This window comes from Poecilia reticulata, chromosome 23 (assembly GCF_904066995.2).
Source record: "Poecilia reticulata chromosome 23, P_reticulata-male-v2, whole genome shotgun sequence".
Taxonomy (NCBI): Eukaryota; Metazoa; Chordata; class Actinopteri; order Cyprinodontiformes; family Poeciliidae; genus Poecilia; species Poecilia reticulata.
This window is the reverse complement of record NC_088852.1, coordinates 2389952-2417264: the sequence shown is the minus strand read 5'-3', so window position 1 is coordinate 2417264 and position 27313 is coordinate 2389952. Positions and strand designations below refer to the sequence as shown.

Sequence of the window (27313 nt, the reverse complement as noted above, 5' to 3'; positions counted from 1 at the left end):
AAATATATATTTTTATTTTTACTCATTTTTATTGACTAAATCTATACATAACTTCTTCTTTAGGTTTCTGGGATTCTCTTCATCTGCCTGTTGTACAACACTGGAGCTGAGAAAGTGGTAAAACTCAACAAGCTTTACTGTTAAATCTTCATATTTAAACCAACAGTCTCTGTTTCAGAAGAATATTTACTATCTGAGGAGATAATTCATATTTTCAAATGGGATCCTGTGAGAATTTGTGTTTATATATAACCTGCTGTCTGTAAATCTTTGTATGATATTTTTATACATTTGTTTGTGACAAAGTCTTTAGAAAAATGAATTAAAATTGTGTCTCTTCAGACTCACGTTAGTCCAGTGTTTCTCAAACTGAGGTCTGCAGACTTTAACAGTGCAGAAGAGGATATTTTGTTTCTGTCAAAGCAAATCAAGTCTATTTTTTACTTTAATTGTGCTTATAAATGATCAATAACCCTAAAATGTTATTAATGCAAACACTTATAGCAACTTTTTTTTGGATTTCCATGTGTTTGACACCAAATAACTCAGAAGTGGGATTGTTCATGACAATAAGTGAGTTAAGAGGCGAATAGTTTTATTTCAGGTTGTGCATATAGAGAGCTTGTGTTATTGTGGGGTAATTTAAATTTCCGTGAGTGTTTGTGGGTTAAGTCTTCGTGGGCCTGAAAGAGTTTGAGAAACTCGGCTTTAGTCCAGTGATTTAAAGTTTCTCTGAACTAAAATCCAATAGTTTTTGGTCCAGTTAAACTTTTACTTTGAAAGGAGTCAATAATGCCAAGAACAACTGATGGTAAGATGCTGACTTCCAATCTGGCACCACATAACCTGGCTTCAGAATTGGATGGATGGATGTCGATCAATCATGTATCAATCAGTTTCAGCTGTAAGTTTTGTGTTTCTGCTCTCATTGATCAGATACAAGAACTGGACGCCCCCAGGAGGATGAGGCTCTGGGTGTTTGCCATCGTGCTTCTTCTCATCTCCATTTTTGGCAGATGGGCAACATGGACCAAGAGTAAATTCTGCCTCAAAGTTGTATGTACCACAGTTCAAGTATTTAATTCAAATATAAGTTTAAAATGAATTTGATCATCGATTATTTACATTGTTCTCTGTGCAGTTTGCAGTCATCAATGGGATCGGGGTGGTCGTCATGGTGATCTTTGGGATTCATGTTGCTGTTTTTAAAAGAAAGGTAATTTACTGTAAGCTTTGTTTGGTGCAGAAACAATAAAGTTATTATGGCAGATCAGTCAGGGGAGCAGGCACTGAGCTGAAACCAGAAGTTTAATAAAAAGACAATAAAACACATTAAAATATTACATAAAAAAGAGTTTTGAATTTAAAAATCTAAGTAAGATATGAAACCAATAAGCAGTCTCCCATGATTCAGGCTAAGGAATCTGCAATGACTAAACATTTTCTTTTTCTTTTCTGCTTTTCCTGATTTATGTTTGTGGGAATTTTCTTTTCGCACAAAGAAAATTGTCCAAAATAATTGTATCCTTTTCTATTTAAGTCATGGAAAGAGGTCAAAGCGCTGAATTTGCCGATGAGATCCTGAAAAACGACGCACAAAAAGAGTTGCTGAAAATCCGGCAAGGACGTGTAAGACCGCAGGGCTCCCCCTGGTGGCGTGTTACAGGAGGCACAGGCATTTTCAATAGAAGACGCCATGGATACTAGCTTTCTGGACAAATAGTTATATAAAAATGAAAGCATCTGTTACTGTTTTGTTCAGAATGTGTTCTGTATTGTTGGAATCTATAAAATGCTTATTTTAAAGTCTCGTGTTTCAGCTTCAGTGTTGTGGATGGACTGGAGTCGAGGACTGGGGCTCAGACATCCCTGACTCCTGTCGCTGCACACCTTCATATGGACAATGTAAACCCAGCCCACAGGTGAGCTTAAAAAGCTTTCACAATTATATCATGTAAAAAAAAATCTTATCTGCAAATCTGACAATGTTTTTTTCTAACAGGGATCCACCAGGCCACCATACGTCAACTCCAAGGTATTCAAACACCGACTGATAACTTTCAGCTTCACCTTTCTGTCACATCTTTCTGTCACATCTTTCTGTCACATCTTTCTTCCCACTTTCTCTTCTGCAGTCGTGCGGAGAAATCATTGGAGCTGATGTCGAACATGTGGCAAATATCGTCCTCGGCATCTTTTTTGGATTTGCTATAGCTGCTGTAAGTTTTTTATATTCTCTTTTTTTTTATAATTGTTATGTATAAATGATGTGGAGGGAGAACAAGTCAAAAGTAGAATATGACCAGATAAAAAATATCAGCTACTGGGAAGAACGTAGGTTAAAAATGGAGGCAGAGCAGGAGTTCATCTGACTGATTGGACTGTGAAAATAAACTCAGACCATCAGGATCTGAGAACATCAACGTCTTCATCTGTTTGATTCTCCTGGATTAAAAAATAAAAGACTTTCAGATCAAACTTCTATGACTGCCTCCATATTGTATGAAAATACCCAAATACAAATACAAATTTCCTGAAACAGTTTGTATTACAGCAAATCTGAATCTGTTTTCCCATGAGGATGTTCAGGGTTTTCCATAATGTTCTTGATTTTTTATAAAGTCCTTCTTTGCATCATCGTCTCCAGAGGTTCCAGTCGCTCCCAGAACAGAACCAGCCTTCTTTATCAGGTTGTTGAGCCTCTTGTAGTCCCACAGATGATGGCAGAAGTGATGACGTTCAGCCTCCCACTTAGAGAAGCTGTAGCTCCATGTGGCTGGCAGAGAGCGATCCGATCCGTAGCCTCAGCCTGTAGGGCTGCTTCAGCTCCCTGTGGCCACTTTCTCAGTCCTTTTCTTTTCAGCTCGTCTCTGAACAAGGGCTTTAAGTTACGACCAGAGAAAAACTCAGTTTATAACATACTGTTTTCTATATACCGATGATAGAAACTTGGGTTTTAACGGGTATGAAGCCTGAATGTTTCTTTGAGCGGTGAAGTTTTAACTGGACGACAGAAACGTGAAAATCAAGAGCAGAACATCTTTGTTTAGCGCATCATATTGTGAGAATAGAAACCTCCTTTATTCTGATCACTTGTTTGTCTTCTTGCACTTTCAGATGATGTGTTTGATCATCGCCATCAAAATGATTATGCAGTTCAGTCGTCATGACAACGTCGGAGAAACAGATATTGAAATGAGGGATTATTAAAGTTAACATTTTGGAGGGTTTTGAGCCAGAATGCAAGAATATTATTCTCACTTTTCCTTTGTTTTAGTAAAAACTTTGACATGAAAATGCTTTGCAGACCCCACAATGTATTTTATTCTGATTTAATTTCATTTCTAAATGTTTGCCAGTGTTGGAAAAACTGCTTAGCCTTAAAATGTTCCTGTTCTGTTGGCAGAATCTTAAAAACGTTTTTAATTTCAATATAAAGAATAAAAGCTGTTTTCTTAATGATTTATGAATAAAACGAGTTTATTTTAAACCTTAAATTTGTTTTTCTGTAGTAACATCTGGTTACCACAAGGTGGCAGCAGTAAAATCTTTTTCTTAGTTTCAATCACAAAAATAAAAAAACAAAATACTTTTTGGTTAATTTATTGACTTGGGTTCTTTGTCACTGACGTCTAAACTAGATCAACAAAAAGAAGAAGAAGAAGAAAAATGTTTGGACGGTCTGTACAACCTCTGTTTATATATTCTACAGAACATCTAAAGTATCTAAAGAAAAACTGCTTAGCCTTAAAATGTTCCTGTTCTGTTGGCAGAATCTTAAAAATGTTTTTAATTTCAATATAAAGAATAAAAGCTGTTTTCTTAACGATTTATGAATAAAACGAGTTTATTTTAAACCTTAAATCTGTTTTTCTGTAGTAACATCTGGTTACCACAAGGTGGCAGCAGTAAAATCTTTTTCTTAGTTTCAATCACAAAACGCTCATTTACTGTAATTTCTAACCTTCAGACAGTTCTAGATTATTTCACTGATCGCTGCAGGGAAACTACTTTGCCCAAATAGCATCAATATAATTTTCTGAAACAATTTTTAAACATGGACCAGAACTTTGAGCAACCCCGCCGTCTTTTTTTTTCAACAAGTTTAATGAAAAGGTCATTGATTACTTTGAAATAAAAGAAACACAATGAATGTAACGCAACACATCATAGAAATGATGTGGAGTAGAAAGTGCAGATACTTAATGCAGAATGTAAAGGAGTAAAAGTCGAAAGCAGGCTGATTACATCCTGCCTGACAGGCTAAATATACATTTTCAAACAAAAAACATGCAAAAAAAGAAATGCTCAGCTTCAATTCTGAAAAATTAAAATATTTTCTGATGATCAGGAACTTAAAAAAAATAATTTTTTAAATTTTCTGTTAAGTATAAATAAAACATAAATGTACACAGCTCAAAAAAATAAAGGGAACATTTAAACAACACAATATAACTCCAAGTAAATCAAACTTCTGTGAAATCAAACTGTCCAGTTAGGAAGCAACACTGATTGACAATCAATTTCACCTGCTGTGGTGCAAAAGACAACAGATGGAAATTATTGGCAATTATATTTCATTCATTCAGATCCAGGATGTGTTATTTGAGTGATCCCTTTATTTTTTTGAGCTGTATATTTATATATTTTAATCTAACCTTTTGTTTTACCAATTGACATTAATTGGAAAAACATCTCGAGACATTTTTAAAACTCGTCTTGTTGAATTTGTGTTCATGTCGCTGCAATGCGTTTCATTTTGTGCTGATATTGATCATTGATCATTGATTATTGGCTCGGTGTTGAAACTTTTCCGCTCATTGCTTGTGACATAAGAACTCTTTTAAACGGCTCAGCTCTCCGTCTCTCCACTGTCTAGTCAAAGTAAAGCAGAAACATGGGGAAAATTAACGGATGCCTGAAGGATGTTTTTATCATCTTTGATGGATTGTTTGCAGTAAGTAAAATCGTTTTAAATAACTTATTATTTACGCAGAAAGTTTTGAACTGATGTTCTTTTCAAAGCACATGGAATAAATAAATAATAATTAATGAGAAACTTAAGTCCAGCAGGTAAATATAATTATACTTTGAGTTTTTGTTTTTCATAAAAATTGCAAAAAAAATGTTAAAAGGGAGATTTATGAAGAAATGAAAAAATATCACAATTATTTTTGTTTTAATATTCAAACACTAATATTTGTTATTTTATCTCTTGATTTGTTCAATTATTTTTCTTTGTGTAAAAGTGGTAATCCAGGCTTTTTCTTTTATTATAAGAAATTAGTTTTTCATGTCGGTACATGTAGGAGCCACTGTATATTCTTAAAACTTGTATTTTCTCCAGACTTTCCTCACTTTAATCTGGACTCTTTCATAGTTATGGAGTCTATTTTATGAGTTTTTAACTCTCAGTCTCTCGTGTTTTAATACAGAAATTACAAAAATGTGACAACAGAGGAGAGGATAATCATTTTTCATTTGATTTATTTAATCTGCTAAAAACAGATTGCTGTTTTAAATGCTCCTCTAATATCAAACTATTCATTTTATTGTATTTCCACTTTTGTTTTTGGGAATCTGAATCTTTTGTTGAATAAATTGGTGCATTCCTTTTCCTTCAGGTTTTGGGGATCTGGCATTTAATGTTAGCTGGGATTCAGCAACAGGTAAAACACACAAAACATTACAGCGTTAGAAATCAAGAGACACATTGAGGTATTTTAAAGTGGGATCCTGTGGAGAGCTGGTGTGTGGAAGTGTAACCTGCTGTAGGTGACGCTCTGGGCGTCTTTGGTTTGTAAAGATTTGCTGTGAGACTCGTCTGTTTGCTGTCTGGTCAGGTTGAAGCCTGGCTGCTGCATCGAGGGCAAATTCTTCCTCAAAGTTGTTTGTGCAGAAGTTCATGTAATTCTTCTTTTTGTTTCTTTTTTAATTACCCAAAACTTTTGTGGTTTTTGTAGTTTTCTCTGAAAATCTGACTTTATACGGCCACAGATTCTTGCTTTCTTTTACTGAGGAGCATCACGTTGACTTTTTTAATGACAGTTTTAAATGGGAGGCAGTGTAAAATATCCATCCATCCATTTTCTAACACCTTGTCCCTTAGTGGGTCAGGAGATGCTGGTGCCTCTCCAGCTGACGTTCCGGGCGAGAGGCGGGGTCACCTGGACAGGTCGCCAGCCTGTCGCAGGATGTAAAATATTCATCCATCCATCCATTTTCTTTCACCCTTGTCCCTTAGTGGGTCAGGAGATGCTGGTGCCTCTCCAGCTAACGTTCCAGGCGAGAGGCGGGGTCACCCTGGACAGGTCGCCAGTCTGTCGCAGGGCAACACAGAGACACACAGGACACACAACCATGCACACACACTCACACCTAGGGGCAATTTGGAGAGACCAATTAACCTGACAGTCATGTTTTTGGACTGTGGGATGAAACCGGAGTACCCGGAGAAAACCCACCATGCACAGGGAGAACATGGAGACTCCATGCAGAAAGACCCCAGGCCGGGAATCGAACCCAGAACCTTCGTGCTGCAAGGCAACAGCTCTACCAACTGCACCACTGTGTAAAATATATATTTTGAAATATTTGCAGGATAAATGTCAGAAACTAACTTTTAAAAAATACTTTTTTAAAAGTTTAAAACTTTGAAATTTTATTATTTCTTTACATGAAGTGTGCTTTGCCTTTGTAAATAAATATTTACTTTAATAAATCAGGCGATTTTTCTGTAGTAACATCGAATTGCCACCAGATGGCAGCATTGGCGGATAACTTTTCAAACTTAAACTTTTTCTCATTTTAATCACAAAATTCAAGTGAAATGAAACATAAGTGACTCTCACTTTATTTATTTTTTGCTAAAAGTGATTTTTCTTTGGCAAAAAATGACCTTTAATTTGGGAAAGTTATGAAATCAAAGTTTCATTTGGAGTCTAAAAGACGTTGAGTTCCGGTTTTTCATTCTGTTTGAGACCTAAAGTAATATTCCGACTTTATTCTCATAATGCTGCGATTTTTCTCATATTTTATTCACTTTATTCTCATATTATTTCGATTTTATTCTTATGACTTTATTCTCGAAATATTTTATTTGTGTATTGTTTTGATTTTATTCTCATAATATTCCAACTTTGTTCTCAAAATATTATGACTTTATTTTTGTAATATTAGGACTACTCTTGTAATTTTATTGCTTTATTATCATATTTTTTATTTTTAGGTGTTAAATTGTTTTAGCAATATTCCATAGTAGCTCAAAATCACTTTTTAAATTATAAAAACTGAGGCAAACCACCTTTCAATCTGTAGAGACACACGGAGAGAGAAAACAGCAGTTAGACGCTTTATTGGACCCAGAATTTGGCGCTCGGACACCGGCAGAAGACGTGCAAGCTGAGTAGTCTTCCCCCGGGCCCGGTCAGTGGTTGTGGAGCACGGCCTGGAGAGGAAGGACCCTGAAGGGAGCCTGGAAGATGCCTGGCAGGACGAGGGTGGAGACGGGGAGGAGGTGGGTCGAAGCACGGCTGCAGCTGGTGAAGCCGTGGTTGATTGGCCTTTTGAAGGAGCTCTTGCAAGGTGATTGGCTGGAGCAAAGCGACGATCTGGACCTGGTTGGCTGAGGCGTGGTAATCGATGATGCCACAAGGCGGAAGAGAGTCTCCCAGGTTGAATTTACGCCTATATAGGCTTCATATTTTCTGTGCATCCAAAGTAAAAACTGTCAAAAGTTATGCTTCAGTTCATTACTGAGGATTTTTCCAAAGCACCAAAGAGTCCAAGTTTCATTTATCTGATATTCTGCAACTATCAGATAAAGAATGACAGGATTTCCTGTCAATCTGGACTCTGAATGATAAAGTCATCTTGACATTTCCCCTTGAACCAGGAAAACACAGTGAGGTTGGTGTTTGGAGACTTTTATTAATGTCTGCTTTTGAATAACAGATGATATTTAAATGTGTTAAAACTTTTCCTGAACAAATGCACTTTATTTTCTTTGTCTGGACTTCAAACAGACTTCCTGAAGCAGTTCACAGTTCATGAAGTGCTAATCTAGGTTGGACGCTGCAGATCTAGAAGTTTGTTTTGATTTCAGACTAAATTAAAGGCCAGCTGTAACCCAGGAAAAGAATCGTTACCATCTCGGTCCACAGTAACCCACGGGAAGTCCAACCATGTTTCGTGTTTTGGAGCATGAATGTTTCCCCTCGTCTGAAAGACAGTTTGAGTTCAAACTGTTTCAGCTTTAAGGTGAAACCTGCTGTACAAAACAAGGAGAAGTTCTCAGTTTATGATGCCCAATTCTGTTCAAACTTACTGTAAAATACCACAAACATTTACTTTATCAGCCATTCTGTTGTGGATTGGCTGGGATGATTGACCAGGTCAGTAGTGGGCAGCGCTACCTAAAAAGTTAGCTGTGATAACCTCAGAGTGTTTTTCCTCCCGGTAGATTTGGTTCCATTGGGTCCAAAACTGCAACATCTGTTCCATCTCCAGCTGCTGTGGTTCTTTCTCACTGCAGTCAAACCAACTAAACCCTTTAAAAAACCTGTTCCTCTCCTCGCCTGTGGGGGCGCTGCACCAAGAACCACTGAAGGAAAAGACATGTATTGACACAAAGTGCAACTTCCTTTCTTCACAAAATGTAAACAAAAATGGAGTGGTGGCAGATTTCTCCTGCTAACGCTAGGCTAACACATTTGCTTTGGTTGCATTTACCCAGAGTGCCTTGCACTGTTGTCCACTTCCTGCTTTTGGTGTGGTCTCCTGTCCTCTTGGCGTTCACATATGAATTCGCACTACACCAGAGTTCACTTCACAAACCGAGACAGAGGTTTGTCATTTGCTGCATTGCAATACTGGTGGGGATGGGATACAGGAAATGGAAGTGCTGCGTAAACTATCTTCACTCACTTCAAAATAAGAGCGTGAATATAAACATTAACTACTTCAAGAATTAACAGGCGGTAACCAAAAACTTCAACACACGAATATTTCACAAAATATTTGGGAAGCTAATATTTTCAAAGTTAGCTAAAATGCTAAAGTGCTAAATAACAAATTAGCTCCGTTATTAGCGCTTTAGCACATAAGCAGAAGTTCGCCCACCACTGGTCTAGATCTTTCTTCAGCTCTTCCAAACAAGCCAGCCTGGTTGAGTCTTTTCTCAGTTGAACTTTAACCTTTAAAGTTTGAGTCTGAGAGGAAACGTCGATTGTTTCTCTGAGTCTTTGACTTTAGGCTGAACCTGTCAGGACTTCCAGTCTGATCAGGAACGAAACAGATTTTACTAACACTAAACATCATCAATGCAGCAGTGACTATAGAATACTACAACACTTAAATCTTAAGTATTTTATGCATTTGAAAGCACATGGATGTAGAAAATAAATACAGTTGAGAGCGAATCTGCCATCCTTATCATGGAAATGCAGTTATGAAAAATCTCCACTATTTAAACCCATTGATGATAATCCTTCTGCTTTGGTGCAAAGGAAAATGTCAGAGTTATGTTGCATGTAGGATATTAAATTATTCATACTTTATTAACCTATCAGTTAAAGTTTTGTTTTAACTTAACGTTGGGGTATGATGGAAAATAATCAGGACAAACTGGAAAAGGACAATTCTGTAAAAAGGCGTATTTATTTTACGCCTTTTTGCTGATATTGGCGACACCTGCAGGGCATTCTGGGAAAACCTGGTTGTAAGGCAATTGGAGACGAATACTTTCTTGACTTTTCCACCTACAGTTTCTGAACATTTGAGGAATACTTAACATTAAAAAATATATGTATTTTTCTGCGGCTACTTTCCAGTTCGCTGTATTTACTTTTCACGCTGAATGAGTCAAACCGTAGATTAACTTTGGCTTTTCTTCCTGAACAAAAAGAAAACGTCTTTGCACGAACATTTCCAGGCACGCATGAATGTTTACATTGTTCTGTTTAATCCCAGAAAATCACGACATTCCAGCCCGTTTCTGCCTGTCGCACATGAAAACTCTCCAAATGCAGCAAGTCTGTGATCAGCAAGAACAACAATCATTAAAGGAGCTTTTGTTAATGCAGCCGTCATTGACTCTCCACTGGTTGATTTGATCTTCTCACAGATTTTAGGGTGCGGTTGTCGGAGCAGAACAAACTGTGAAGAAGTAAGACGTCAGAAACCCACAAATAGAGGAAGGAAGATTAACCAAAAATGTACTTATGAAGTATTCAAGAAAAAACTCAAATAAGAATAAAAAAGTATTAAGTAAAACGCCTACTAAAGTAACGAAGACGTAAATTTTGAGTAAAGTTTAAAAAAAAAAAAAAAGAATTTCATCAGCAGGTTTTTAGTGAATCAACCAGGCTATTAAAAGCTTCGTTATGTCAGATGTTGACGCTACGCATGGCTGCAATAAACAGGAAGTAGCAGCTGCATCTAGTATGAACCTCACATCTTAGATGAATAGACAGACCTCCCCTCCGAGCTTCAGGGCTTCATGCCTCTGGTAAGGCACAGAGCCACCAGCGGATGGGAGAATTTACTACCTCAGAACTTATTCAGGAAATGTGTTTCCATCTCCCCTTTAGTTCATAATTTGTTTTTAAGAAAAGCCAAAAATCACCTCCAGTAAACTGAAAAACATTTCTGGAAGTTATAATTCAGGAAGTTATTTCAAATTGAGCCATTTCCATCGGTAAAAACAAAGATCTACCTGATCTGATTTTAAATTACTGACTATTATTTAATGTGAGATGCACTAGCCTATTATACAACTGTACATCTTTGAAAATCACTAGTGGAGCCTCCTGCACAGCCAACAACAATGCAGGAAGTGGTTTCTGGATGGTAAGTCAACAAAAACACTTGTCTTTTCCAGCAGCCATTGTGCAGTGCATACAACGGTAAAACCAAATGTGCTGGAACTCAGCTTGGATTGCTAGCTAACAGGCGGAGCTCTGCTGAGGTTGCTAGGTAACGGATCGGTGTGACTGAACAATCAGGAAGATTGTGAAACCGCTCATTTTCCAGACACCAAGAAACATTAACTTAATGGCAAAAAATATCTTTTGTTGTTTTTAGAAGCAGCAGAGACCCAAATAGAAAAACGTGCAAAAGGTGAATTTGGAATTCTAGATTTCCTTTAAGCAGCTTTAAAAACCCTGAAACTGGGTTTTACTGTTGGTCGTTTACCTGCTTGTAATGTGTTGCTACACAATGTGTGTTGTTGTGTTGTTGTTGTTTTTTGCGATGGTAACGGTTTCCCAGAATGCCCTGTAGGTGTCACCAATGTATTCAGCACTGTAAAAATGGAGGCAACATTTCCAGTGGGATTTTGTTTGCTTCTTTAGATTGTGTGAGGATTTTGTGTAAACTGGAGCCTTTCTGGTTTCTCTCCCTGAACGCTCTCTTCCAGATCGTTGTGTTGTTTTCTGTGTTATGACGGTTTTACATCAAAGCTCTTAACTTCTCTTGTTACCCTGGTTAGTTCCTGTAACATATCCTCGTCTTGTATTTTTTTAATACTATGATTTCATTGTTTGGACTCAGACGGTTCTTTGTGTAACAGAGACGTATTTCATAACTGTGGGGGGAGCCAAAGAGAAAAAAACTTGTAGACATTGTAGTTTTTCCAATTCTTGGGAAGCTTAGGAGGAGGATGTTGGAGGGTTGGTGCATTGCATACGTAATACACTTATGGAGAGAATCCAAGAGCCAGAACTCGGGTTTTGGTTTCATGTCTTGCAGCAGCTGGATTCAGTTTCAATCAGCTGCAATCATGCAGAGGTTTCATCTTCTCACGGTCTGCTCTCCTAAATGTTGATGTAATCTACCAACAATAGAAACAACTTGCAACAGGAAGAAAGGAAAAAAAACTGTCAGACATTTCCAAGAGCGGAAGCCATCTTGTTTGGAGAAACTGTAAACTGGCTCCACCCGCTCCACATTCTGAAAAATCAACCCGACCTTGATCCTTAACGCGAGTCAAAAACATTTAAACAGCCATGAATCACACATCCCGGGTTGTAAATAAAATCTATGACCTGCAAAACAATTTATTGCCGTAAAACTACTGATTAAAATGTTGCAAGTCGAGGAACTTGAAGGGAAACAGAAGAGGGAAAACGAGCCTCATTCCTGACCTCATGCTTTGTTCGGCACATTTCTGGACTTTTCCCAGTTGCTAAATTCATGGTTTGTGATTCAGCTTCATGCCAGCAAAACTTTGACCCGTTATAATTTTGCACAAGATTTCAAAATAAAAAGTAGGAGTTAAATGACAATAAGTTAAAAGATGTTGAGCAACTGCTGGAAAAAAAGTGTTTGGTCGTTACTCACGGCTGTTGCTTTACATAAACAGCAGGAATCAACTTTTGTGTTTAAAACCTCAACTTTACAAACTGCTTCATAAATTTGTTTACAATTAAAGGGAATCTGCCATGAAAATTTACTCTTTGGACACTTTTACACTTTTATTTGTGTTTCTGTTGGTTCTAAAAACACCTCAAGCACTTAAAATTAACCGTCTAGCCGTTTAATGTTTCAAAAACCTCGTATTTAAGTCACATTCTATGGGCTCTTGGCCGTTACTTAGCAACCTCAGTGGAACTCTGCCCATCACCTAGCAACCCCAGTGGAACTCTGCCCGTCACCTAGCAACCCCAGTGGAACTCTGCCCGTCACCTAGCAACCTCAGTGGAACTCTGCCTGTCACCTAGCAACCCCAGTGGAACTCTGCCCGTCACCTAGCAACCCCAGTGGAACTCTGCCCATCACCTAGCAACCAAAGCCGAGCCAGAGAACGTTTGGTCGGCTAGTTTTACCTCTGGCAAGTTTTTATACTTCCATTTGCGTTTCTACTACTTCAAAAAAAAAAAACAGCCTAAGCGTTTGAAGTTCCCACCTGACGTCTTTTGGACATCAGTTAATGTTTTTTGGTTTCTGGAAAGCGAGCCGCTTCAAAAACCTCCAGATTGTTGAGACACACGGCGCCACTGGCAACCCACCCTGAGATTGTCCAGTTGCTTTTACAATGTTTTCAGAAGTTCAACATTTCTGACATTAATCTTAAAATAAAAATTGTTTTCTTGCAAATTTTCAAAATCAGGAAATTTCCAAAAGTTGAAAGTTTTCAACTTATTCTTGAAAATGTCTCGATCTGAAATGTTCAGTGTTTTTTCTCTTTTGGTGGGAAGGTTGTCCTGTGTGGTCTGCCTGCTGTAACCCCGACACGCATCTTCACAAGCTCAGACTTGACGTTCTATTGTCAGCCGAGCTGCTTTCTAACGTTCATCCGTGGTTGAGATCAACTCTCATTTGTGATGAACTGAAACTCAAGCCAAAAAGGAAACCTAACCCCCTGCAGACAGTTAAGTTTCTGTTTGCTGTGAAAAGGTTTTCAGTTAGTTGGCGGGTTTTGGGCATGCTGTCTCAAATATGAAGGTCGGAGTACTGGAGGAGGGGAAATCTGGGAAAATTCTCTTTGAATGTTCATCAAGTATCAGATTCGCTGCAGGTTTGAGCTGCAGGCTGGCAGCCAAACGTCGTCAGTCCGGTTCTGTCTAAACGAAGCCAAAATGTGTAGGCAGGCCTTTCTGGAGCTTCACTATTTAGATTCAATCATTGTGTTTAGCAATCTAAAACCTAACAGGCCTCATCTGGATTCAGTTTGGTTTGTACTTCTTCTATAAAAACACTGGAGAAAAGAGCTGCTTCTGCTTTCTGAGGCAGCTGCGTCCAGCAGCAGAGCTGGACCCTCTGGTTAATAATGTATTCATACAAATAAAAACATAAAATCTTTGAGTGTTTTTGGTTTAATTTTAGTGCAAATATCTGAATACACTTGAAATAAGACAAGACTAACTTACAAGTAGCTTTTCGGCAAGATCCAGGAGTTTGTTTTAGGTCAATTATTCCTTAAAATAGATTAAAAATGTACCAGTTCCACTGTGAGATCATTTCAATCATAATATGGTAAAAATGTCTTGTTATAAGTGAAATAATCTCTTTTCTTAACAATATTAAGGATGTATTGACTTAAAACAAGCTCCTCTATCAGGCTTAAAAGTTACTTGTAAGTTTTTTTTAATAAAAAACTTACAAGTAATACAAAGTTAACTATAATTTAAAAATTATGATCTGTAGATGTTTGGATTTTTAATTTGATTTATGTTCTGTTTAGTTCATTTCTTTACTGATCATTTCTCTTGCTATCCTAGTTTCTCCCTTTTATCAGTTCAGTTAGTTTATCGTTTGTGTTTTTGGACTTGTTTATTTAATGTTTACTCTTTTTATTCCCTGATTATCTCCAACCTGCTGCATCCTTCCACCTGCCATTAGCTCCTCTGAGGATTCGGCCGTTTTCTCTGCTCCTCTGTTTATTTAAGCTCTCCACATTTGTTTTGATTAAAGTGATTTAGACTGTTTTTCTGTAACCCACTGGAGCTTTGAAACCACATCTGCTGACTGATGATACGAAGTGAGATCTGGGTTTTCTTGGAAAGTTTCCACTGCTGAGGTTTCCTGTAAACCGCTGGGTTTAGAAAAATTAGCAAATTAAATAAAAACATAATTGTTGAGGCTGTTTGTTTACAGACTGATGTTGAACAGCAATAAATTAGAGAAAAAATTGTTTTTTTCAAAGTCATGTTACCATGTTATTCATAAATGTCTCCAGCAGAAATGATCTTATTTCCAGGGTGTATTTGCCTGTTCAGAAAACCCTCTGGACTTTAACTCACTCAGAGAGATCGATGTTCCTTCCTGACCCACATGTTGCATTACGAAGATTATTTGACTTTCCAGCACACAAAGGAAACCCAAAGCTTGCAGTTTGTGTTGATCCAACACAGCAGTGAACAAAACTTGCATTTCTTTAGATGGTTATCTAAAGACATTCCCAGTAGTTGAAGCAGTAGTTCCTGGTTTCCTCACATCTGTCTCTGTCAGCAGGTTAACGACATGAGCGTGGCGGCGCAGAGCAGAGCAGCAGGAGGAATAAACTGGCTTTATGTCAGCCGTCAGCCGAAAGCTGATGAAAACCAGACATGGCAGCTTCTCCCCCACTTCGTTATGTAAACCTGGAGGTCTCTGGTGAACTTACACAATGTTCAGCTTTGCACATATGGAGTTAATTTCCTGCCAAAACATTGCAATCAAATAAAAAAAGAATGTCTGGTGTGTGCTTCAAAAAAGTCAGAATTCTTAGATTTCTGGAATTAAAATCAGAATTCTGATTTAAAATCAAAACTTCGAGTTTAAGGTCAAAATAATTTCTTAGTTTATAATCAGAGTTATGAGAAAAAAAGTCAGAATTCTGAGATTCCTGAGTTTAAAGTTTGAATTCTGTGGAAAAAAGGTAAAAATTATTTTACCTTTAAAATTTAAAGTGAGAGTTCTGAGAAAAAGTCAGATTTTTGAGGAAAAAAATGAACAATTTTGAGAAAAAAGTCACAATTTTGACAAGTCAGAATTCTGAGAAAATCATATTGATGTTATATTTTTAGATTAATCACATTCGTTAGTGGGTTAACATGGACGGTCCCTCTGTGTGGTGGGCTGTCAGCTGGAGGTAGTTCATCTCCTCTGCTGCCCAGGAAATGACGATATTGGAAACGGCAGAGAGGGAGCGGTGGCTTCCTGATCTCTGATTAACTTCTTTCCTGGCCAGTTTTGGTGGACGGCCACATCAACTCAGCTGAGCTGCTTCCTGACATGTTTACATTTTCACTGTTCGCCATGAGATCAGGTCAGAGTTTGACACGGAGCTGGACAGCAGAGGATCTGATGTTTTTTTCAGGCCAGATCTGATTTTAAACAAACTTTCTTGCTTTCTTTTAAAAGACAAATATTACAAATGACTGCGAATACATTTCCGTCCTTGTTGAGCAAATATTATGGTTGTATTCTCGCAATTTAAACAGAAATTCTCAGCTGTTCCCTAAAACATTATACACAACTGACAGAAGGGATGATTAAAATAATGTTTTTTTTTGTTTTTAGAAAAGAAAGCGAGGATTTTATTTTTAAGTCTCATCGGCCACCAGGGGAGAGACGGAGCATGTTTATGTCTCTCCTCTACGATTTCTGACCAAGTCAGAATTCTGGGGGAAAAAATGTGAATTTTGATCAAAAATGTCAGAATTTTGATAAAAATGTCAGAATTATGAGCTTTCCGATTTGAAGACAACATTCTGAAAAAATAGAATTTTGTGAAAAATGTCAATTTTGAGAAGTTAGAATTCTGAGAAAAACAGTTTTAAGAAAAATGTCAGAATTTTGAGTTAAAAAAAATCAGAATTATGACATTTCTGAGTTTAAAGTTAGAATTTTGAGGTAAAAAGTCTGAATTATGAGATTAATGTCAAAATTGTGAGGAAAAAAGTTCAAATTTTGAGTTTAAATTCAGAATTCTTAGAAAAATCAGTGGTTTTCTTTAGCAAAAAATTTACATTTTGATGAACAAGCCAGAGTTTTTTCTGAGAATTTTTTTTTATCTTTAATATTTGTTAGATGAATCACATTTGTTGACTCGTTGATGCCGGCAGCCCGGTTTGAAAAAGGCTGGATGCTTCCCCTTCTGTTGGAAAGCATCCAGAGCTGCCGGGTGTTTATGTCTCTCCTCCACAGCTGAAGCTCATGAAGGCTCTTCAACATGAGTCGTTTCCTGTAACAGACGCCACATTGTTTGGCTCAGCTGGTAAACACGCTCACATTGTGCCTCGGTTTGCTCCTCAAACTGCTGCTGCTGCTGGAAGTATTCAGAAATGAGGAGAACCTGAAAAAAATCAAGATGTTTCAAAGATTGGAGAGACAGAGAAGCTAAACAAAATCCAGAAAATCACTTTTTCTGGACTCAAAATTTTAATTACAGAAGTCGGAGTTGCTCTGCAGCTCTCCTCCAATCAGATCTTCTCCAGGATTTACGCCTGTTGCTAGGCAACACAGCACTTCAGCTCCTCTACAGGTTTTCTACTAAGTTCAGGTTTGGAGATTGACTAAGCTACTTCAGTAGCCACTCCTTAGCAGTCCTGACTGTGTTGCGTAATTCACCCATTTGTTTTTAAGTTACTCCACCTCAACGCTAGAAGGTTGTGGTTAAATGTAGAAAACAACCTAATCCACAATAGTCTGAGAGGGTGTTCCTTGTAAACTCCTTGTAAACTTTAATTGCTTTCACTTCTTGCTTCTATACTTACATTTTTTCCAAGCATTGTGATTTTATTTTCCTTTTTTCATTAAAGGGGACCATTATTCTTCATTGGACATGTTAGCATAGGCTGAACAAAACATGTTCATTACGTTTTTTACACAATAATGAGATTTTAGTCAGTTCAGTAGGTAACAGTTCTGCTGGGGTTGCTAGGTGATGGGCAGAGTTCCGTTGGGGTTGCTAGGTGATGGGCAGAGTTCTGTTGGGGTTGCTAGGTGACAGACAGAGTTCCTTTGGGGTTGCTAGGTGACGGGCAGAGTTCCGTTGGGGTTGCTAGGTGACAGACAGAGTTCCTTTGGGGTTGCTAGGTGACGGGCAGAGTTCCGTTGGGGTTGCTAAGTGACGGGCAGAGTTCCTTTGGAGTTGCTAGGTGACGGGCAGTGCTTGCTGATTTGTGACTTTACATTCTGGAGGTTTTTGAAATGACTCATTTTCACCAAAAAACCTTTTGTCAATAACTGGATTGCTGATTGTTTTATTGTTTTTAGAAGCAGTAGAAACCCACATAGAGATTTTCCAGCCTTTTTTCCTGCACTGGTTTACAATATTTAGTGCGTGTCTGTGTTATTTTACCATTTTGCAAACAAACTTTTTAATTCGGCTTCGTTTCAAGCTGTTTAAATGCTAAAAACAAAACTGTTTCTGCAGCATCCTGTTTCATTTCCTGTTGCTTTGGTGAGTCTTGATGCGTTTATAGGTAAACCTTGGATCCGCTCGTGCTGATTGGCTGCTGCATTTCCACCCAAACGCTCAGACTCTCTGCTGGAGCTTTTGAACGTCACACCCAACCTGCATCCCTGCCTGGATCAGCCGCTCTGCTGCTTCTCTTCAGCGTCAAAGTGAAAAGAAAAGATGGGGAAAATAAACGGATGCCTCAAGTGCCTTTTTATCTTCTTCAATGTGCTGTTTCTAGTAAGTGGAAGTTATTTTTTAAAAACTTTTTCATGTTTTTGATTCTCTGAAATGTTCATTTTTAGTAATAGTTAAGATTTCATAAAACATGTTGATTAACAAGAAGAATCAGGAGTTTAAAAAAAACACAGAAAGACAAAAAAGTTGTTTTTGCTTTTTTATTATTATTGCAGTTTTAAGCTTCTTTGAACTTTTGCTGTATTATTAGTATTATCAGTTATTTTATATGAATTATTCTGCATTGGAAAAATATGAAAGATTTTGGATTTTTAGAGTATGGAAAATGTACAAATTGTTCTTAATTCACTTTTCAGACATATGTATTTCTAAAACTTGTAATTTGTATAGATATTAGTTGGAATTTAATTAATATTACAGTTAAAAGTTACATGAGTACACGATGTTCTGATGTGTAATTTGTCCACTTTGTACAATCAGCAGATGACTTCCAGTAACAGTGTGTGTGTGTGTGTGTGTGTGTGTGTGTGTGTGTGTGTGTGTGTGTGTGTGTGTGTGTGTGTGTGTGTGTGTGTGTGTGTGGTGTGTGTGTGTGTGTGTGTGTGTGTGTGTGTGTGGGTTGGGGGTCCTGTTACACTCCGCCCATTGAGCCCTCCTGTTGTTTTCTGTCTTTAATGATATTTTACTGCTTCCTATTGAAGACATTTCAGTCTTTCGGTTTCCTTTTGGATGAAACAGACAGAAAAAGGAAGAAAAATTAAAGTTTGGAGTTTAGAAATCTTGGAGAAAAGTTTCAAAAAGTTTTTTGGTGCAAGAATGAAAGAAAAAGAATTAAAATGTGAATTTGTAAAGTTTTTGTAACTCTTTTTTTGTTTCTTTGATTAATTACATGACTCAAGCTATTTCTGCCTCGCGCCTTTTTTTTTTTTTTGCATTGTCCATTTGCGGCATTTTTGTGAAGCTGCGTCACTTCAGACAGAAACCCATTTTCTGCTCTCTACCGCCCTCTCGTGTCCTGCAGCTGAAACTACAGCAGGATTCACTACGCCTAAAATAAGCTACTAATCCCCTAAAACAATCCAGGATTCTTCTTTTTTTTTAATTCCAATTATTTGTTAATAAAATAAATAAAAAGATGAAGAATACGTTTTATTTATAATTTTGTCATAAATGAAACTGTTTTGGTCTCCCTTTCATATGAGTAACTTTTTGTGAATTTCAAATGAAGCAAAAAGTTTTATTTGTGTTTAATTCAGTTTTTCTTCCCCAGATCGTCGGATGTGTGCTGATATTCGTGGCAGTGAAGGCCACTGCTATTTCAATCCAGGTAAACTATGAACATATCAAACAATTTACATTTTTTAGAGTAAAAGTCTCAAATATATACTTCCTGTTTCAATAAGATAAAGAATCAAGTAATTGCGTCTAATCCTGTGCATTAATGCAATGACACTCACTTGAAGCCTGAGACTCCAAACCAACAGGGGGCGCTCAAGAGCACAATGTGCTTCACACAACTACAATTGACAAAAAGTTTTGTCGTATTACAAAAATAGCAATAATACAGAACTAAGTTGTAATAATACAAGAACAAACCAAATTTTATGACTTTATTCTCTTATAATTCTGGCTGTGGACAGGAAAAATCTCCTGTAGCAGTCTGTGTTGCAGTGAATCTGAAGAAGCCTCTTATGAAGACACTCTGATGTCAGTTTTTTAATTTGTTTTTGTTTTATTTTTTATAGCGTTTCATGTCTTTTTATTTTAATATATTCTGGTATTTTATTTAGTTTATAGTGGACGTTGGTCCAATGTGGTTGTTTTTAAGTCTCTTATGACTCAAACTGACACTTTGAAGAAAAGGTAATGAATCTTTTGAAGCTTCGCTGTAACTCGTTTCTTGCTTCCCAACCGATCAGATGTCTGCATTCGGCGGCCCGGGCGTGGGCTGGATCTGGGTCATCACCCTCGGCGTCTTCGGCATCTCCGCTCTGGGAATCTTCGCCGCCTGCTCAGAGAAGGAGCTTTTCCTCAAAATAGTACGTAGAAAAGTCTGAATCGTACAGAAACATGAGATTAGAAGTTGGCAAAGCGCGACCTGAACTTGTCTTGTGCAGTTTGCAGGTTTCATGGGGATTGGGATGATCATCATGCTAATCTTTGGGACGGTCGTGGCTGTTTTGAGAAACTCGGTAACCTGCTATAAACACCAGGTGCAATACAAACTTCAGTCTGGTTTTACGCTAACAGTTTTGTTTTTATCTTTTAGCTGAAACAAAACTATGAGAGTAAATCCAAAGAATTTGCCGAGCCTCTCATGAAAGATGAACAGTCACGGCAAGTCCTCGAGACCATCCAGATGGCTGTAAGTCCTGACTGAATCCTTACAGAATGTGTTCAGGTTTTGTGCAGAAGTCTCCAGTAAGGTGTGTGTTTGCAGTTCAAGTGCTGCGGCGTGGTTAGCGCTAAGGACTGGGGAACAGAAATGCCAGCCTCCTGTGAATGCACCGACACCAGCGGACCGTTTAGGACCGCAACCTGCAAACCCAAACCTGCGGTACGTCGGGCGGGGAACGTAGGGAGGCACTTTTATTTTATTTCACTATTTTATCAGCTTTATTTAAATTTATTCATATTTACATTTTATTATAATAGTTTAAAATACTTTATATATGTATATATTAGAAGTGTGCCGATTGATCGGTCACCGATCATAATCGGCCGCATTTCGTAAAAAAATGTATGATCGATGATCGGCGATCATTGGCTCTTGTTGCCGATACCGATCACCTCACCCGGATGACTTTCTGACCGCATGACGGTCAGAAAGCTAAACAAATAACACGCAAAATTATTTAAGTCTTCGAGCTGCGTTGTAAGACGCTGGTTCTGCTCTCGCTGTTGAACCGCTGCTACGCTACAGGTAGTAATATTTCACTGATGGAGCGCCGCTTCTGCTCCACCTGGTAGTGACTCTCACACCGAACCTCTGCTTAAAGCTGCAGCATCTAACCTAAAAAATACATTTTTTAGGTATTAAAACTTTCGCTGTCCTAACGTGAGACATATAATCTCTAAAAAAATAATTGATCTCCTCCCTGCTCTGCATAATTACTCCGCTCAGTCAGAAACAGCCACTGAGAACTAGCAGTAATCAGCTAGCCGCCATGCTATCAGGAAGGTTTCATTCAGTAACTCTGGATTGTTTATTGTAATGGATCCTTGAATGTTAAGTTTTATACTTGAATTTTTTTGGCAATGTTGGTAGGTTTTATTTTGGCTCTTTGCATAATTTAGCCTCTTCAGAGCCTCCATATGTTATCAGTCTGTTAAAGATAGTATTACTGACAGCAGGAGAATTTGCACAATGCCTGTTTTGTTTAGTTTACTGGAAAAAGTTATTAAAAACAAGTTTTGTCTAAATTAAGGTGAATTCATGATTCCTTTTTCCACATAATGTAACCGGTAGTGTTTATGATAAAAAATAAAATAAAAAAATTATGTGATCGGTATCGGCAGGAAAAAGCCTGATCTGCACATCTCTATACACATCTATGTGTGTGTATCGGCCGCGGGGCTGTGGGGCCCCGGGGCTGGGGGGCGGCTGCCTGCTGGCCCGGGCGGTCCATGGGGCCCCGGGGTGCCAGGGATGGAGGAATTGTTTCAAGTTGCTTTAATGTCTGATTATAGACGGAGAAAGTGCGCCCTCATCTGTTGAGAAAGGTGTATTTAATAAAGCTATTTTCCCTCAATGGAATATATAGTAGTCAGTCCCAATGACTGTTTCACTCACGGTTTAGCCGATGTGCATCCTGGGTAAAGATCAAACCACAAACGACAAATATTCTTATTGTTCACGCAGCTGTAATGACTTTAACCAAGAGTAGTGCTTTCTCTAAAAATATGAAGGCATTTTGTTCTAGTTAATTAAAATTTTTATTTATTTATTGATGTTACGATTAATTAATTAATTTATTTTTATTTATTTATTACTTGAATCGTTTAATTCTGGGTTTTTTATTTTCATTTATCTGTCATTCATTTTTATTTTTCTTATTGATATTTTTAATCTAATTTAAAAAATAATTTTTTTGGAATGCTTAAATCTGTATTTTCATGGTATTTTTGGTTTCTGTGTGAATCGCTGTGTTGTTTTCCTCCAGGGATCCTCAGGACCGGCTCTGATCTACGCTGAGGTATTAATTCAGATTATCAACAACATTCTGCTCATGTTGGGCCTGTTCTGGTCTCTGAACTTACATTTCCGCATAAAAATCTCAGATATTTTCTAGAAGAAAAAGACATTTCTGAGTTTAAAATTCTGCAAATTTGCTCGACAAAAATCTGAGATTTTCTATAAAGAACTTGAAAATTTTCTAGAAAAAATTGGAAATTTTGAGTTTTTAAGGTCACAAATTTACTAGAAAAAAAATTGGAAAACTTCTGTTTCAAAATTGCAAATTTTCTACAAAAAACTTTGAATTTTTGCATGAAAAAAAGAATTTGGTAATCTTCTATAAACATTTGGATATTTTCTAGAAAGAATGGAAATGTCTGAGTTACAAAAATGGCAAATTTGCTAGAAAAAAAAAACTGAGAACTTTTCTAGAATAGAACTTGGAAATTATCTAGAAAAAACAGCAATTTCTGAGTTTCAAAAGCTGTAATTATTTTACTTCTGAAACCAAAGTCTTCTTTCTGGAAAAATTCTGAGATTAATTAGATTTTTTCTAGCCAATTTTTGACTTTTCAAATTTTCTTGTTTTTTCTAATAGCAAAAGATTTTCAACTTTCCAAAACTCTTGAAAATTTCTGAGATTAACCTAAAAATGTTAGTTTCCTTTTAGGCAAATTTCCACCTTTTCAAACTGAGGAATTTCCTTGTTTTTCCTAGAAATGTTCAGAGTTTTTTTACGCCTATTTTTTCTATCTCAACGACCCTGATATTCTGTTGAATGTTTAAATCTTATTGTTTTATTTCCACTCTCTCCTCTGCAGTCCTGCAGTGACAACATCTTTTACTTAATGGACTTTGGATTCAAGATCTTCCTGGGCATCCTGTTTGGATTCGCTGTCACTGCAGTGAGTCCCACTGATATTTAAATTTATAAATTAATTTCTTCCCAGCAAGGGATTGTGCAGCAGAGACTATAAAACAACTTTTAAAAACTCCTGGATTTGGGATTTCAGGCCTGCAGGTACTGTTTGCTGCCAACAGGTGGCAGAGGTTCACCATTTATTGTGATTTAAACAGGTTTTTAAAAAGTACAATGAAGTATTAGGACTTGGCCAAGAAAAAATAAATAAATAAAATTAAGAGAAGAAAGTCATAAAATGATGACTTTACTAAAATAAAGTCATAATATTATTATGAGAACTCTGTCAGAAAAAGTTGTTGGTAAAAAGAAAAATAAGGAAATATTTAATCTGTAAACACATCAGCGTCAGATTATAAATGTGTCCTGATCACTGATTAGTTCCTCCACAATTGTTCTTTTAAATTATTTTTATTAAAATCACTAATTTTGTTGAACTACGTTAGAAATATTTGCAAGGAATTTTGTGATGTGACTCCATAGCATAATGTTTAATAATAAGGAGGAAAAGCAAAAAACTCTTCATGAGGGAGAAAATCAGGTAAATAATCCAGTGTTTAGTTATTTTGACCTTAAGTTGATAAGTTTAACGGAGTCAGCATAACAGCGCTAAAAGTAAAGTTGTTTACAGCTAAACTATGCTAAGCTAAACAGGCTAAACGTGATTAGAAAAATAAACCAGTTTCCTCAAAATGACGGCCACCAGGGGCCGTCATTTTGAGAAAAAAAAAAAAGAAAAAAGGCAGATGTTGCTTGCTGCTGTCGGGTTATCCGGTCAGCTATATATAGCTACATTGGTGGCTCGTTGCTCATCTTTTGTAATTAGACTAACGACTAGTGGCTGGAAAGACGTTTCTGTGTCAGCATTAGCCGCTAACGTCTCGATAATAGTCTTGTGAAGTCAAGACTATTTTGTGGCCTCTGAAATACGGAAAAACTGAGTCCCATACATTTTTCTCTTCTTACATTTTTCATCATCCTTTTTGTTTCTTGTTTTTCAATCATTTTCAAACATAAAATATAAGTTAAAATAATAGATTTAGATGTTATTTCTGATGCTTTTCTCATGTTAGCATAGTAGCAAAAAATGGAAAAGTTGACAAGAAAAAGACCAAAGAAAAAACCATAAGACTGAATAAAACAATAATTGATGTGATTAACATAAAATATTACAGATGATTGTTTTGAAAAATGTATTATCTGGTTATAAAGTCATAATATGTGATAATAACATTTTCCACCACATAACTTATCACCAAATAAAATCAGACAGTATGATGCAACATTTATGTTAACAAATTTATTGCTTATTTTTCGGTGCTAACCAAATACATGTGACCTAATTATTTAAGTTTTTTAATTTTTGTATTTGAACTGAATGTTTCTGTGTCCTTGCAGCTGTTGGGCCTGCTGATCTCCATCCTGATGATCCATCAGATCAGGCGCCACGACGGCCTGGGAGGACCGGCCATCACCATGAAGGGCTTCTGAGGCGAAGCCGAGCGTTAGGACCTGAAATGTAACCAGAGTCTGTTTTTATCATTAACACAGAGGGATTTAAATCGTCCTGGGAGGAGACAGCTTCTCCTCTTTTTGAGTTTGTACCACTGATTCTTGTATAAACATTTATTTTTTTACATCTTCATGTTTTGTTGCTGAATTGTAATAATCTGTGAAACACAGAAAAATCTGAATATTTCCCTCAACTGTAGCTGGGAGATGAAAAACATTTCCAGACATTAAATTCAACAATTATTTAGAAAAACGGCGTGAATTTTCTCAACAGAATGACTTTAAAAGTGCCAGTAACATTTTTTTACATCTATTTTCTTATCATTTTGTTGGAAATAATGTCTTTTTTTATTTTCTTACATCATTTTCCAAATATTTCTACAAAATCTATCCACCCTTTTTGCAAAATTTGTATTTTTTTTTAATTTATAACCAAAGGCAATCTAAATAAAGTGGTGGTTGTTTAAAAATGACAACAAATCTCCAGCAGTATAAATTAAATATTATTTTTATTTTTTTAACATTTGTGGCCTCTTTGGATTATTACTGCCGACCCATAAGCTGGATGTTCACCTGATAAAATGAGACAAATCTGTTGTAATTAAATGTTTAAGTTTTTAAGTTTGGACTAATTATGTCAATAAATGTTATAAACTCCATTATAAAACTGTTGTTTAAAAACATTTCCAGACATTTCCACTATATTCTGTAAAATTATTGCACTTTTTTAAATAAAAGCAACATTTCCACAGATTTATTTGACATTGTGTTGAATCTAAATATTTATGACTTTTTACATTTACTTTTGGTTTAATATAAATGTATAAATGACACGACCAAAAACCCACAACAGACTGAAATATTTTATGCCTTGGTTACAATTAATTAGTCTTGGAAAGCAAGTCTTTATTTTGCACATTAAAAAGTTAAATTCAGTTTATTCATATTTCCAAATATCAGTTTTTAAAAATTATTTTGGTTATGTAATAGATTCACACAAAGAAAAAAATGTTTTAATTTCTGCTCTTAAAGTTATTTTCAGATTCCTATTCCTCTGAGTTTTGTAAATAAATATGCATTTGACTGCATCCATATGTGAAGAACAATAAATCAGAATTTTATTTATTACATAAAACCAAACAATAGTAATTTAATTAATGTAATGTTTTAGGTCCTCATTTATCTGGAGTGGCATCAATATTTGCAAACAAACAAGCAAGAATATTATTAAAATAATTGGAAGAAATGCATGTATTGATAAAAAATTCAAAAATCAAAGTTATTTTCCTTCACTACGATTTTATATTGATTGGCTTCTGGAAACTTTTAGTTTGTTCTCTAATAGGATTGTAGAACGTCTAACATCTCTGTGCTGTAATACTCTATAATGATAGAGGGAGTAGACGCTGAACGCCTTGAGGAACCACACACATAAAAAATGATTAAATAAGTCAACCCAGTTATGCAAACGAAACTGATTCAGTAAAATTAGAAAGTAAATTTTGGATTTATTTCTGAGTATATTAGTCAGTTATTGTTTTATTTTGAGCCATGAAAGGGCAAATAATGCATATTATTCCTGTTAATATGGGAAAAAGGAACAAAGAAAATATATACATCCACTTGTAGACCAGTATATACAATAATAGAAAAACATTTTACTGAACTTTACTGCTTCTCTCTCTCTCTCTCTCGGAGATTTCCGTTAATATCACTGATGCCACTCATAACCTCATTATCAAATTAATATTTTTAATATATACTTTAGACGAGTCATTAATTATATAATATAATGTGTTTTATTCAAACAGATGTAAGAAGAAATATAACAGTGTAGTACTAAATGATCTTTTGTCATGAATCACAATACAAAAATCCTTCAAAATAATGATACTAAAGTGAAACTGAAAGCTGCCGTGCAGTAGAAGTAACTTTTTCTCAAATAGTTACTTAAACAAATATATCTAATTACATTTTCTCTCTGCTAACTGTTTGATCATCTCTGTTCCAGCAGCAACAAGCTTCATGTTCCCACTGCTACTTTCTCATCTCTCTTTTTGTACATTTTGTTTTTGGGTTTAGATGAGACTGTGTGAAACTTTAAACCCATTGAGAAAACATTTAGAAGCAGCACATAATATGTTTTATTATATTTCAGAACGTCACCAATACAAAAGAAGTACATTTGGAGAACAAATGTTTATAACCGCTCCTCTGCCTTCAGTGCTGAGAAGAAACAACCACTTTGCACCTGCTCAGCTGTCAGCCTGTCTTCCTGCAGTTGGGTCATAAACCCACATTCTAATCTACGCCATAAACTGTTGTATGAACCAACCTTTGTACTTGAACTTTTATTCTTATAAAGTCTCTTTGCTCTCCTGTCCATAGCAAAAGGCCAATTGTGCTTCTTCTCATTGCATCAAGATAGTATTAAGCTAAACATCAGCTAAATCTTTATAAAGGTTAACAAAAATTATCAAAATACCAGAAAACACATGAAAAAGACATGTTTTATTGCTTTAATGCAGATTAAAAGAATATATTGAATATTAAGAAGATAAAAGAAAGCAGTTTCGACATTTGAATTTTCAATTAAAAAAATACAGTGAACATGAAAAATATG

The 27313-nt window shown here is 36.4% G+C and overlaps 2 protein-coding genes and 1 long non-coding RNA gene across 3 annotated transcripts; all 3 read left to right on the top strand.

The window, feature by feature from the left end:
- The first annotated feature begins 275 nt into the window (after nucleotides 1-275).
- Nucleotides 276-3441, top strand: LOC103459379 (uncharacterized). Its single transcript, XM_008400889.3, has 7 exons — nucleotides 276-1056; nucleotides 1142-1226; nucleotides 1541-1629; nucleotides 1821-1922; nucleotides 2003-2035; nucleotides 2136-2219; nucleotides 3118-3441. Exons 1-7 carry the CDS (start codon nucleotides 793-795, stop codon nucleotides 3208-3210), a joined length of 750 nt encoding a protein of 249 aa, XP_008399111.2. The 5' UTR covers nucleotides 276-792; the 3' UTR covers nucleotides 3211-3441.
- A 1168-nt stretch (nucleotides 3442-4609) lies between these two features.
- Nucleotides 4610-15221, top strand: LOC145550181 (uncharacterized). The gene is made up of 3 exons (XR_014086069.1): nucleotides 4610-4957; nucleotides 5625-5669; nucleotides 14953-15221. It is a non-coding gene; the product is annotated as an uncharacterized LOC145550181 (long non-coding RNA).
- Nucleotides 15222-17963: 2742 nt separating this feature from the next.
- Nucleotides 17964-25443, top strand: LOC103459378 (tetraspanin-8-like). Its single transcript, XM_081604032.1, has 9 exons — nucleotides 17964-18124; nucleotides 19353-19409; nucleotides 20002-20121; nucleotides 20200-20274; nucleotides 20352-20447; nucleotides 20523-20639; nucleotides 22246-22278; nucleotides 23081-23164; nucleotides 24577-25443. The coding sequence occupies exons 1-9, from the start codon at nucleotides 18065-18067 to the stop codon at nucleotides 24667-24669; spliced, it is 735 nt and encodes a 244-aa protein (XP_081460158.1). The 5' UTR covers nucleotides 17964-18064; the 3' UTR covers nucleotides 24670-25443.
- The last annotated feature ends 1870 nt before the right edge of the window (nucleotides 25444-27313 follow it).

Coding starts and splice junctions, on each gene's coding strand:
- LOC103459379 (XM_008400889.3), top strand. CDS start 793: ATGCCAAGAACAACTGATGGTAAGATGCTGACTTCCAATCTGGCACCA. Junction 1,057..1,141: donor GTAAATTCTGCCTCAAAGTT/GTATGTACCACA, acceptor TTCTCTGTGCAG/TTTGCAGTCATCAATGGGAT. Junction 2,036..2,135: donor CACCATACGTCAACTCCAAG/GTATTCAAACAC, acceptor TCTCTTCTGCAG/TCGTGCGGAGAAATCATTGG.
- LOC103459378 (XM_081604032.1), top strand. CDS start 18,065: ATGGGGAAAATAAACGGATGCCTCAAGTGCCTTTTTATCTTCTTCAAT. Junction 18,125..19,352: donor TCTTCAATGTGCTGTTTCTA/GTAAGTGGAAGT, acceptor TTTCTTCCCCAG/ATCGTCGGATGTGTGCTGAT. Junction 23,165..24,576: donor TTGGATTCGCTGTCACTGCA/GTGAGTCCCACT, acceptor GTGTCCTTGCAG/CTGTTGGGCCTGCTGATCTC.